Source organism: Bombyx mori, chromosome 20, assembly GCF_030269925.1.
Source record: "Bombyx mori chromosome 20, ASM3026992v2".
In the NCBI taxonomy this organism is placed as follows: Eukaryota; Metazoa; Arthropoda; class Insecta; order Lepidoptera; family Bombycidae; genus Bombyx; species Bombyx mori.
In genome coordinates, this window is record NC_085126.1 from 2,455,344 (window position 1) to 2,469,085 (window position 13,742).

The 13,742-nt window shown below is 38.0% G+C and overlaps 1 protein-coding gene across 50 annotated transcripts in view; it reads right to left on the minus strand.

Moving 5' to 3' along the window:
• Positions 1-13,742, minus strand: part of LOC101742624 (dystonin) — a 357,476-nt gene that overhangs the window by 85,869 nt on the left and 257,865 nt on the right. For 44 of the 50 annotated variants that reach the window (XM_062674251.1, XM_038017952.2, XM_038017948.2 and 41 more), the window contains 2 exons: positions 12,877-12,986; positions 788-12,770 (listed from right to left, as the gene is read on the minus strand). The exons of 5 other annotated variants lie outside the window; for them this stretch is intronic. In XM_062674251.1, coding sequence (XP_062530235.1) covers positions 788-12,770; positions 12,877-12,986 — 12,093 coding nt within the window. The remainder of the gene's footprint in view (positions 1-787; positions 12,771-12,876; positions 12,987-13,742) is intronic. One more of the 50 variants, XM_062674287.1, reaches the window with a different exon arrangement.

Sequence of the window (13,742 nt, forward strand, 5' to 3'; positions counted from 1 at the left end):
TGGAGCACTATATTTTTAAGGACAAAACCAGTTGTCATATTATACTGGCTTTGAAATGATTAAGCGAACATAATAGAAAGCGAAAAAAAGCTGACGGTGTCGCGACATCGGCGTCAGCCTTTTCCGAATCTTAGCACAAAATGATTATGGGGGTTAGGTATTTGGCGAGACGATGATGGTTCGCTATATCGTCGTTAATATGATCCCTCACAGGCAAGCATTCACGTTTTAGCTCAAAAGGGGTTCTTTAGCATCGCAGGCAACGGCTGGAAATAAAAAACAACATACATCGAGCCTTACCGGTGTAAGCACACCTCAGTTGCCATTTTTTCCTACAGGAAAAATTGGCAGTCTTACGTATTGGCGCTATTACCTAAATAATTAAGCATCTAATGACATCACAAGAGGCATCGAAATTACACAATTTTTATTTAATCTAAAAGCTTCAATTTCATCTAAAGTAAAAGCTAACGTAGCTTACAAGAAACTTACTGTGCGAGTAAAAAGTGCTTCTTGCACGCAAACGATTTTTGTATTTATTTTAGTTTGACATGTAAAAAATACGTAAATAATTATTCCCCAATTCGTTCAAATAGGAAAACCATTATAATCGAATTAATCCCCATCGAATTAATCGACACTATAAGTTTTGTGAGTGTCGTGCCATGCTAATGTTTAAGCCAAACGCTTTAGAGTAAGAATCACCTCGTAAGAACGGAAACAGGAAATGTAAAGCAACACCTTCGCTTGATAAAAGCACAACGATAAAAAACATTAAAAGACTTACCCTCGTTTCTGCTGGCAGCAAATACCCCTTCTTTAGGGCTTTGACTAAATCAAGACTGATCCCTTTCTTTGCATCAATCGTGAGTCTGCCTTCAACGGGATCAACCAACCTTTGTTCTATAGCTTGAACCAATGGCAATATCTTTCCGGTCTCCGGTTCCTTGACAACTGTGCTTGACGGATCAACGATTCCTTGTTGGATCGCTTCGTCTAAATTAAGCCTCTTTCTATCGATAACGCTGGTAGTAATGAATGGATCGTTCAAGGCACCGGTAGTAGGATTGTAGATACCGAAATTTAGAGTTTCGATTAAGGTGAAGCTCTTCTTTGGCGTCATGAGTAGACCGCTTTCGATTGCAGCAGATAATGTATTAAGTTTTGAGGTCTCAGTGTCTAATATATTGCCTTTTTCAGCGTCCATGAAACCCTTACGGAAAGCTTCCGGAAGTTTAGTTAGCCTCTTTTTGAGATTATCTTTGATGAGCGCTGTGTCTGCATCAATATACCCAAGTGTGGTTGCGTCTTTAATCGTGAGCACTTCGTTGGAGGATGGATCGGTAAATCGAGCGGTGCTAACGTTAAGGTAACCCTTTTCGAGCGCTTGTTCGAACGTAAGAGGCTCTCTTACGTACACAATTAAACCGTTTTCAAAAACGAAACAAAGCGTGCGCGACCTATTCTGAGTATCGAAAGATCCCTTCGCATTTTTGTCAATAATACCTTCAGTAATAGCTAGGTTAAGTGGAATGTATTTATTCTTATGGGGATCTTTTATGACGGCCGTTTCTGGATCAATAAATTCATACTTGATAGCTTCATCAAGAGAAAATTCCCTAAGCATGGGTTGTTTATAGGCCGCACTATCTGACACGAATTTTCTAGATATTGTTTGAGAAGTAATTGGCTGTATAACAGTCACGAGCAAACCCTTATCGAACGCAGTGTCAATGCTAAATGTTTTCTTTGCTTTTGTATCTAGTACCCTGCCTTTTGCAACATCAACATCACCTTGTTGAATAGCCAATAAAAGCGGTTTGTATTTATTCGTAAAACTATCTTTAACAACTGTAAGTTCCGGATTGAGGAGACCAATGTCGATAGCTTTATTTATATCAATGAATTCATTTGTGCATGGATCAACGATTTTGCCGTTATCCGCTCTAAATAAGCCGTTTCTAATTATTTCTTCTAGGCTAAGATTTTTCTTTGTCGTTACCACAAGGCCGCGATGTTTAGCATCTAACAAATTGATTTGATTGCCGTTAGGTAGAACGTAAATATTGTTTTCATCGTCTACTATACCGCTTTCGATGGCTTCAGTCAATTTAATATATTTGCTAGACGGTATATGTTTTACCAAGGAAGTTTCAGGATTTATGAGCTCTTCAGCTATTGCTAAATTAAGTGTTATTTTACGTTCCGTTACCGGATGAATAAATATTAATTCTGTTATGTTATACATGTTCATGGCTAATGTGTCGTACAAAGTGAAGCCAGCACTTTCAATATCCACGATTAATCCTAGACTCATGGCTTCAGATAAGGGTATCTGGACATCGGAACCTGGTTCGTGGAACTTGCCACTTCTCCTATCAATAATTTCGTTACGGCAACACTCGCCAAGAGACAAAGGTTTTTCAGATTTTTTGTCGAAGTAGCATAGATACTTCGGACTAATGACTGACCTCCTAATAGCTTCATGAAGAGTAATTTTACGATTACTAGTTGGATCAATAAATTTACCGGTCGCATCATCGTAAAGTCCTTGATGCAATGCTCTTTGCAAGCTTATTGGTGCTTTACTATCAACAAGGAGACCGATTTCAAATGCTTTGCGTAAAGAAATTTCTTCATTGTCATTATTTATATTTCTGATCTTACCACTTTGATCATCTATGACTCCTGTTTCTAAGGACTCTGGCAATGACAACTTGTCCCATTTACCTAATCTATTGTCTTGAATGTGCACTGAATGAGGATCGATCAAATGAAGTTTAATTGCTTCAGTAAGAGTGTACTTTTTACCAGTTTGTGGATCCATAAACAGTCCAGATATTTCATTATAAACACCCTTTTCAATAGCTTCAACGAGCGATAAAGGTTTACGAACTTCAACTAAAACCCCCCTTTCAAAAGCTTCACGGAAGTCAATTTTTTCATCGCCTACAAATATAGTACCTGTTCTGCTATCTACAATACCTCTGTCTACTGCGAATTCAAACGGAATTACTTTACCAGCAAAGTGTACCAAAGTTGACTGAGGATCTATCATTCGTTTCCTTATTGCCCTATCAGTGGGCACTTTCTCTTTACTTTGAGGATGTGAAAATTTACCAGTTTTTGGATCGTAGAAACCCTTAAATACTGCTTCTGGCAAACTTAATTTTCGTTTGGCGGGTACAATTAAACCACGTTCGGCGGCATCTGTAAGGGATATTTTATCCCCGTGAACCGGATCTCTAACCCTACCTTCTTTAGAGTCAATTATTCCTACTTTGATAGCGTCTGACAATGAAATAATTTCCCCCGTTATTGCATTTCTTACAGTCAAAGCTTCTGGATTTATATTACCAATTTTGATAGCGTCTTCTAAAGTCATTGTAATATTATTAATTGTCAAAAGACCCGTTCCAGGATCGTAAAATCCTTGTACGAGACCTTCTTGTAATGTCCATGGTTTTTTATCGCTAAGAAGATAACCCTTATCACACGCATCTTTAAGGTTCATAACTGGTGACGTGATTATTCCTTGTTCAAGATCTATCAGGCCAGACTGTACAGCTTTATCGAACGATACAACTGCCTCTGACTTATCATCTTTAATTTGTATCTCGGTAGGATCTACAAGTTTCTCGTGAATAGCTTTCTTCAGTGTTATAATTTTACCCGATATCGGATTTAGAATTTGTCCATTTTCAGGTGTATAGTAACCTAATTCGATGATATCGAACAAAGTGAAAGTAACAGATTTAGTAGCAACCAATCCTTTATTTAATGCATCGTCTAATGGAATGTATTTACCAGTCTTTTTGTCTTTTAATTTCCCTGTTATTGGATCAACGAGTTTTACATCAAGAGCATCTCCTAATGGTAGGAATTTATCGGTTCCCGTATCTTTTACTTCAGATATTGTTGGATGAACTATGTTCCTATCTACCGCGTCGCGTACAGTAATTAATTGATCAGTCAAAATATCCTTAACTTTTCCCGTTTTGGAATCATACATTTGGCTCTTTATAATTGCTTCAATAGAAACAGCCCGTCGGATGATAGTAATCAAACCGCGTTGGATAGCAACAGATATTTCAATGATTTCTTGCGTCTCAATAATAGTGATAACCCCGTCGTGAATTTCGAGTATACCACGCTCTATTGCGTCTGAGAGAGTTACTAATTCATTAGTTCGCGGTACGGTGATTAACAAAGACTCATGATCTATCAAGCCTTTTTGCACCGCTTCACCTATAGGCACTAAGGCACCAGTATTAACATCTTTTATTACACCTGTCTGAGCATTATATAATCCTTGTTCTAGCGCGGATTCAATTGTGACCTGTTCCGTTATTGAAACATCATCAGGTTTCTCTACAATCCATCGCAATTGAACGCATTCTAAGAAGGGCACGCGTTTACCGGTTTTCGGATTGACCATGTGACCTGTGGTTTTATCAATTATAGGTCTAGCGATAGCTTCATCAAATGAAATGTAATCGTCCGATTTAGAACTTAAATCTTTAACTAATATAGCCTCGGGATCGAATATTTGTAAGCTATAAACCAACTCTTCAAAGGATATCTTAGCCCCTGTTTCAGGATTTAAGAAAATACCTTTCTCAATATCATATACGCCCATTTCTGATAATTCTTCTGGGGTTAATCTTTGAGATATAGCGACACAGTAAGTGGGTTTGGTCTCTTTCAACACTACACAATTTTTAGACAGTACATCAACCTGTACAAATCGGCTTATCTGTTCCTGTTCAAGAGAGTCTTGAACAGTAAGTGGAGATTCAACTCCGTTTATGATAATCCTACAAATTTTAGGCTCCACTTTACCTTGAGCAATAGCATCGATGAGCGTTACGTTTTCATATAATGGTTTAACAGGAGTCGGTTTCTCTTTCGTTACATTTTGTTCAGTTATTTCATCAATTACCCTTAAGGGTTGTCGTTCGGCATCAATCAACATGGCAGATACGGTCTTACCGTCCTTAACAACTGTCTGAATTGGACCTTCGAACTCGGAGACTTTTTGTTCTATAGAAATGGTCGGTTCATATTCAATTTTTTTACTTGTTATTATTTCTCCAGCCTTGGTTGTAGTTTTAGTTATTACTTGGTGTTGTACAATCTGTTCGGTGACTGTTATATCAAAATCCTTAAGACGTTGCAGAAGCATCAAATCTTCAGGATTGTTAGATTTTAATACTTCGTTATATTTTATATATGTGTCTTTATCTATAACACCTCTATTTAAAGATTCCTCCAAAGACATATTTTCACCTGTTTGTGGATCTTTAATGAGAATGGTTTTAATAACTTTAGTTTCATGTGATACTTGTTGGTGATCTGTATTATCTTTAAGCTTCTCGTAACTCTCAGAGTCAATGACACCCTGTTTTAAAGCGTCTTCTAATAGTAACTTCTCGTTTGTTTTAGGATCAATAACATATACATCTCTGACATCGTACGACTTAGAAGAATCTTCATATGTTTCATAAGTATCAGAGTCAATTATACCTTGTTCAAGTGCCTCGTCTAATTTCAATTTCTTACCTGATTTAGGATCTTCAATAAGGAATGATTTTGTTTCTGAAGTTTTTGATACAACTATATTTTGTGGACTATAAGATTTGGCAGTATCTTGTAATGTGTCATACTCCTTTTGGTTAACTAAACCACGGTTAAGGGCTTCCTCTAAAGTTACTTGTTCACCGGTTTTAGGATCTACAATGACCGTTTTGACGATGTCAGTTACGGTCATAGTACCTTGTCGTATAATCAAAGAAGATTCGTCAATCGAACTTGGCTGCAAAATTTCCCTTTTAGGACTAGTTTCTGTTGAAGAAACTAATCCTTCAGTATTTGCAATTTGCCCAGATTTTTTGTACTCTTCATAAACATCGGGTTCAACAAGTCCACGCTGATAAGCATCATCTATGGATAATTTTTCGCCTGATTTCGGATCGACGACTACTACTGTTTTGATATATTCAGTAACCTGAGAAGTAGTAATATCTTGACAAGTATTACTTTTTATAACCTCTTCATATTTGCCATAAGCCTGTGAGTCAATTAAGCCGCGTTGACGAGCTTGATCTATAGGCAATTTTTCTCCAGTTTTAGGATCAACTACGACTGCATTTTTAACAATTTCAATTACTTTAGATGCTGCGTAAATAGGTGCACCCACAACGGCTACAAGCCCCAACTTCGCTGCATCTGCGAAACTAATTTTTTTCCCTGTTGTGTCTTTCACTTTGCCAGTTTTTTCGTCGACAACACCTTTTTTAATAGCTTCTGGGAGTGAAATCTGAACACCTGTTTTCGGATCTACAACTTTAACATTCTGAGATGGAACGACACCTTTATTTACAGCTTCTAACAAATCTCCAGACACTCCAATAGCTTCTGAAATAACCAAAGATGTTTTAGGATCAAAAATAACACCCTCGGTCACTTCGATAATTTTGGGAGGTTCAGCTATTTTTGTTTCTACTTCGGGTGATTTCTGTTTTATAGAAGCTTCATCAATAGGTTTAGACTTGATTATGTCTTTGGGAGATACATCTTCAGTTGTTATTTCATAACGATCTTTAGAAACATCCGTAGTATATTCTTTATCAAGCACTTGTGAAGATTGGTAAGGTTCACTATCAATTTCTTCAATAGTGACCTCAGATTCGTAATCTTCAGGACTGATCTTGTATGAAGATGCACTTTGAGTGACCTCTATTGTTGTCACAGTTGATGTCTTAGTAGCTGTTATTGTGCTAGTCGTCTGTAATGAAGACTTGGATGGATCTGTTTTTGTAATTGTAGTTTTTGTAATTCTTGTTCCTTCATCTCTTGGGGTTGACTGCTCAGGATTTTGTTTCGCCGTATCTTCGTCATTTAATTCATGACTATCTTTTTGTTTCACTATATCCATTTCTTGTCCTGAAATTGGTTTGTCATGCTTGGGGGCTTGTTTAATATGTTCTGTAGTTAATTTCTCGGTTACTGTCATTTGCGTTTTCTCATTTTCAGGTTTAGTACCGTATTTGACCTTTTGACATGTTTCAACAACTTCTTTGAGATCAATAATATTTTTTTCTAACACTTTAGATGATTCAAGAACTTGCTCTTCGTGCTTGATACTAGTTTTACTTGGCACTGAGGTAGCTATCTGATGTTCAGGCTTCGTAGTTATTGATGATGGTTGGTTGGCAGAAGTTATAACCTGTTTTTCCGCTGATGATGCTACGGCAGTTTCAGTTTCAATTTCCCTTTTTTCTGTAGGAGTAATTTCCGTTTTTAGTTTTTCTTTACTGACATCTTTCTTAGGATCCTCGGATATGCTAGGCCGCGACGGAATATCCTTAACACTTACTTTAGCATCTTTCACTTTTGGTTCTACTTCAATATTACGTTGAATTACTTTTTTAGGCTCTGTAACCTTGTCAACAGTCGCTTTATCAGCGGACACAATTCTACTTGGTTCCTCAAACACCTTGTCTTGCTTTGGTTGCATCAATTTACTTTTCACCGCTTGAGCTCCCTGTACTACTGCCATACCAGCGAGTACAGGAGCTGCGATCACAGCGACTAGCCCAATTTTTGCAGCTTTCTTTATATCTACCAATTTACCTGTTTTAGGTTCTTTTAATTGTCCTGTTTTGATGTCAATAAGCCCTATTTTTACAGCTTCTTGTAAAGTAACTGGTTTAGCAGCCTCTACATTGTATATTACAGATTCAGGATCTATAATTTTCTTAGCAAGAGCATCTTTGAATGATATTAGTTTGTGAGGTGATTTGGGATCCTTGAATTTTTGCGTTCTTTCATCAAACAGAAGTTCAAATGCTTCATTTAGATCTAGCATTTCTAACTCTTTTTTCTTCAGAGAAGGCTCACTAGAATCTGGCTTAATTTCTGTAGTTAATACTCCCGAAGTAACTGCATCTGGTATTGATAGAGTTTCGCCAGTATTAGGATGAGTGAAAGTGCCGGTTTCAATGTTGATATAGCCGTGACTTAGCGCATCTTCAAAATTAATATTGGTATCAGATGTAATAAACTGTTCCTTACTGGTTTGTTCATCTCTCACAATACCTTTAAGACGAGCTTCATCTATAGTCATGATTTCACCGGTTCTAGTGTTTTTTATTTCATTCGCATTGATTAATACATAATCAGCGAGAAGTTCAATCATTTTTGTTGTAATTGTATGCTGCGATGTAAATGTTTCAGTAATAGTAGTTACCACACCGCTTGTTTCCATAGCTATTGGGTTCGTTTTAATGGCCAATAGTCCTTGTTCCAAAGCTTTGTCAATTGGAAGTATTTCCTTAGTATCTGGATTAATGAAGACACCCTGTTTAAGATTTATAGCACCTTTTTCTAAAGCATCCTCTAAAATAATAGTATCAGACGTTTGAGGGTAAGGTATTGCCATAATCAAGTCTCTGTTAATGGCATCAGTAAGTGAAATTAATTCACCAGTAAGTGGGTGTTTTATTTCCCCTGTATGAGGATTTATTAAATTCTTTTTAATAGCAACATTAAGAGTCATTGCTGCAGGAGGTATTGTTTCATCTTTTTTAATTACTTGGACATCAGAGAAGACTTGAGCGTTGACAGCGGTTAATAAATCCATGGAACCATCATTAGTTTTAATTAAATTTTTACTATCATCTATCATATTTCTGGTAATAGCATCGGTTAAGGTTATTTTCTTTCCCGGTGCTATAGATACACTTGACAATGGATCTACGATATCACAAATTAAAGCTTCTCTAAGTGTCAAAAGGCTACCTGTCTCGGGATGTATAATCTTACCTGTTACTGGATCGAGTAACCCTTGTTCAAGAACTTCGGGAATAGTTAAACTTCTTGCAAGCGGTATCAGAACTTCATCTTGACCTTCACCGTCTAAGATTCCTCTATTTATCGCTACTTTAATCGTTAAAGTATCACCATGTACTGGATCTACTAATTTACCGTCGTTTTCATCAACTAACCCGATATCAATCGCTTTTTTTAGATTAATAGGAAGGCCGTTCTCATCTTTATAAGCTTTAACCAACTCTAAAATATTTGCTGTATCTTTATCGACTAAGGCTTTCTCGAGAGCTTCCATAGGTGTTACTACACGTTTTCTTAATTTTTGAAGAATAACGGGTTTAGACTCTATCGGGATATCAGGAGTGTTTTCTCTAACAGCAGCGACTTTGTATTTGGGTTTTAAATTAGCTTTAATAATTTGAATTACTTCCGGCGGCTTGTCTTTTTTGTCTAATGCCTGTGTTGTTATCACTCGCCTGTTATCAGCAGATAGACTATTTTGAATTGATTCTACTGTAATGAATCCTTCAGAAACAGCTGCACCTACTGATATTGGTTTTGTGGTCGAATGTGAAACAGTAACTGTTTTACTATTCGATATATTTATGGGTTCAGTCTCAAAGTTCTGAGGTGCTTGGCTGAAAGTTACTTTGCTAGTACTAGGTGACTTAATATCATGATAAGTAATGGAACCTGGTTTTTGATCACTAACCGACAATACGTATTTTTTGTATGAAACGGGATCTATTAGGCCTCTTCCATAAGCTACATCAAGTGGTAATCTTTCCCCGGTATTTGGGTCAACCACCACTGTAACAGTAGCGGCTCCCTCCGGTGATGTCTTTGTTGTTTGAGTAACCGTGATTGTCTCTGTTTTTGTTGTATGTTCGCTTCTTGGTTTGTCGCTTTCTAACGTCCTATCTCTAATTTCTTCTTCATAGCGCTTATACGTATCAGGGTCAACTAAGCCCCTTTCATATGCTACCTCCATCGGTAATTTTTCTCCCGTTTGTGGATCAACTACCATAGTACTCCTTACAACCTGAATAACTTTAGAAGCCGCAACTAAAGGTGCACCTACAACAGCTATCAAACCTACTTTTGCAGCATCTGCTAGAGTAAATTTATTTCCTGAGTTATCTATGTAATCCCCTGTTTTTCTATCAATAATACGTTTAGCAATGGCTTGCTGCAATGTTATGAATTTCCTAGTCTGAGGTTCAATGACTTTAACAGTGTCAGGAGCGACAGTACCATTATAAGCAGCTTCTATTATATTCTCTGAAACTCCAGAAGGAGTAGATATGACTAAAGCTGTGGCAGGATCAAATATAACCCCAGGTGCTACTTGTACTGGTTCTAAAGCCACTTGTTCCTCTATTTCGAGGTCACGTGGATACGTGGTCACGTCTGATATTTCCGAAATTTCCATTTTATCTGGCATACCGGCTACCGATGTAATCGTTATAACTTTTTGAGATGACACCGATTGAGTTAGGTGAATAAATACAATATATTTACTTTCTATTGCTTGTAACATTGTAATAGTTTCAGTGATATATTTATAACGACCGACATGATCAATTAAACGTAATTCGAGTGCTTTATCTAATGGCATTTCTTTACGAGTTTTGGGGTCAATGACTTTTGCGGATTCAGGATTAATTAGGTTTAATTTAAGGGCTTCTTCAAGGTCTAAAACTCTGTCAGTACCAGGAATAACGAACATACCCGTAGTAGGGTCGAAAAAGTTAAGATGTATAGCTTCATTTAAAGTCCACCCTCCTCTCGGCAATTCAATGGTGTTTTTCTTAATGGTCATTGAGGTTACCGAAGGTTCAGTGACAACAGATTTTGAAGTAACCGTCCTAATTTCTTGGACTACACTTTCACGCGGTTGACTAACCTCACGAACTGTGTATTCAGGGCTTTTTAATGTTTCTGGTCGACTATCGCGCTCAACCTTACTTTCGGGACTAGAAGGTAGATCTTTAATAAACGACTTTTTCGTTATTTTTAATTCTACTACTTGTCCCGGTACTAAATCTTTTTTAGCTACTCGATCGGATATGTGAACGACACGTGGTTCGTTCTTTTCAACCCCTAATAAACCTTCGTCCAAAGCTTGCTGTATTGGCATCACGGTGCCCGTGGTTGGGTCGGTAAAGGTCTGAGTGTTTTCATCGATAAGTCCACGTCTAATAGCTTCAGCAAATGTGATTAGAGTTTCAGTACGTTGAGTTGAAGTCGTATTAGTCACCGTCACATAGCGTTTAACTGTTTTAGTAACTGTTTGCAAAGTAAGAGTGATATTTAACAAAGAATTCAAAAGTGCCGCACCTTCGGGCGTTATCATATTGATCTCTACAGCTTTATTGAAAGGAATAGGTTTTTTAGTGGTCGCTTCCAGTAAATGTCCCGATTTAGGATCAAGAATATTTTTGAACACAGCATCTAAAACGCTAAGTTCCTTACCGTTTTCGTAAACACCTATCTTTCTGTTGAACATTTCTAAAACTTCAGGTCGAACTATAGACACTTTAGTGCAGTCTTCTAGAAAGACGAAATCCCCACTTTCTGCTTTCAAGAAAGTTTCACCATTTACATATTTTAAGTTGCCTTTGCTTAAAGCAGCATTGAACGATACGAATTCACCTGATTTCGGATCTCTGAAACCGTCAATATCGAAAATGGATCTTTGCGAAACAGAAGTAATAAGACCGCGGTCGACTGCTTCCGGTATAGTACATATCTCATCGGTCAGATTATCCCTAAACTTATTATCCGGAAGAATTATTTTGGCTCCTATCGCCTCCGATAAAGTAAGTAGCTGACCTGTCGTTGTATCTGTTACACATTTAACATTGTCGCTGTCGAGAATACCGACCGATATAGCTTCTAATATATTCAATGGAACTCTGTTGGATAGGGAAAATATTTTACCATCGTTAGTCATCAAATTGTTATCGCAAACGTCTTTAAGGGTCATAGGTTTACAAATGTAACGTTTATACGCCGCTTCCTTGAAACTAAGCTTCTCTTTTGTAACATTGTGCACGTATTTAGAATGTTTAGTGTTAATTATATTCTTCTCGATAGATTCAGAAAGAGTTATTTTTGTGTCGTTTTTAGGATCAAGAATTTCCCTAACGTTAGGGTTGATTAATTCATTTTGTATAGCAACGTCTATTTGGAATTTGTCGCCCGAATTCCTATCCAAGATCCAACCGTTGTTATCTACTAAGTCTTGACTTATCGCGTCCGACAGACACAGCGCGCTCGATTTGATTTTGATAATCTCGTTGTATATAAGGTACCCTCTTTGATAGGCTTCGGCGATGGAAATGTAACTTCCATTGGGTAATCTATAGAGACCTTTGTCAAGGTCGACTTGTCCTCGACTGACCGCGTCCGAGATACTCATTCCTTGGGTTCCGGGCCCTTCGCCCTGTACAGTTACCTTGATCCTTTTTTCTGCTGGATCAGACAATCCTTGTTCAGCGTCATAGAGTTCTCGCTGTATGGCTTCCAATAGAGTGACTTCGTTTCCGTCTTCGGTCATTCCACACGGGCCAGTGAGCCTCGCAGCTAGCTTAGGGTCAATAAGACCTTCTTTGGCTGCTTGTTCAATCGTTATAGTCTGTCTCGTGTCGGGCGAAGACAGGAGTCTTCCTGTGCGAACGTCAAGTATTCTCATACTGATCGCCTGGCCCACTGTCAATATTTCTCTGGTTTCGGGATGCACTATACCCCTCGATTCGATGATATTGGGACCTTCATACATTCTGTGGACGCGTTTTAGCTTTCGAACATCAGGTCTGTCTTCGTCCGTAATTATAGTCTTTGTTGTGTACTTAGGAGATGTTAATTTGCCATTGGTCATTGATCTGACCGGTGCTTCACCGTCAAGTTCCGTAGTATGTGAGGTTCTCACGTATCTGTTAAATCGAGAAACAAACAAAACAATGTTACGTGTTGATACACAAATTTATACCTAAGCTGGAAGCAGTAATAATTTTTTTTAAATATAATTATTCAACTCACTTTTCTGTGGTATATTGTGAGGTGTACGTGTGCTCTGTGGTCGTGTCTTGCATATTGAACTCCTGCCGGAAGGATCTTGCCGAACGAGGAGCCATTGCCTCCACAAGGCGCTGCAAAGTACATTAATTCTATTATTTTTTTAAGTTTCATTCCTAAATATAACTTTTTATGGTGCGGAAAACACTATCATCTGAAATCGCCGCATCAATTCAGTTCATTTTCGGATATAATTTCTGCCATTTAGCATCCAGCGCTGGAATGGAGAACTATGACACGTCATTCTTCAAACGGGTTTCTTCTTTTTTTTCCTACCTATGCTGATAGCCTTGAGAGGCTATTTCAGCTTCATCCTAACGTGTAGGTGAGCTCACGGGGCTCGAATCGGAGTGTTGCTAACACTGGCCCTAGCAAGAACAGTGCTTCGCAGAATCTACCACTGGATTGGAAACGCGACCCACTGAGAAGATCCGGCGAGAAACTCAGTGGGCTGTGTGCATGGGTTAATTCGCTCGTCGAGCCCTTCGTCGCAAGCGACGGTTTTGACGAGGACGGTGGCCGGTGCTTGTAGTGCCTAAAAGCACCGTTAATGGGTGGCCCCATATTGATCATTTGATATATTGCAATATGTTTATGTTATTTGTTGCATATTGACTACTGGTAAGTGTAAACATACACATATTTATATTCTTTTCATGTTTCCTTCAACTGAACTTAGCGAAGTTTTGTCAATACATGTAGTAAGCTAGTAAGTAATAAAAGTTTACTGCAGAATAGACTGGGTTGAATGAATTCCGCATTTTTGAAGTATATGAAGTATTAAAACAAATCGGGTTTTTCGTGGACGACACGGTTGTTTTATCAACAGT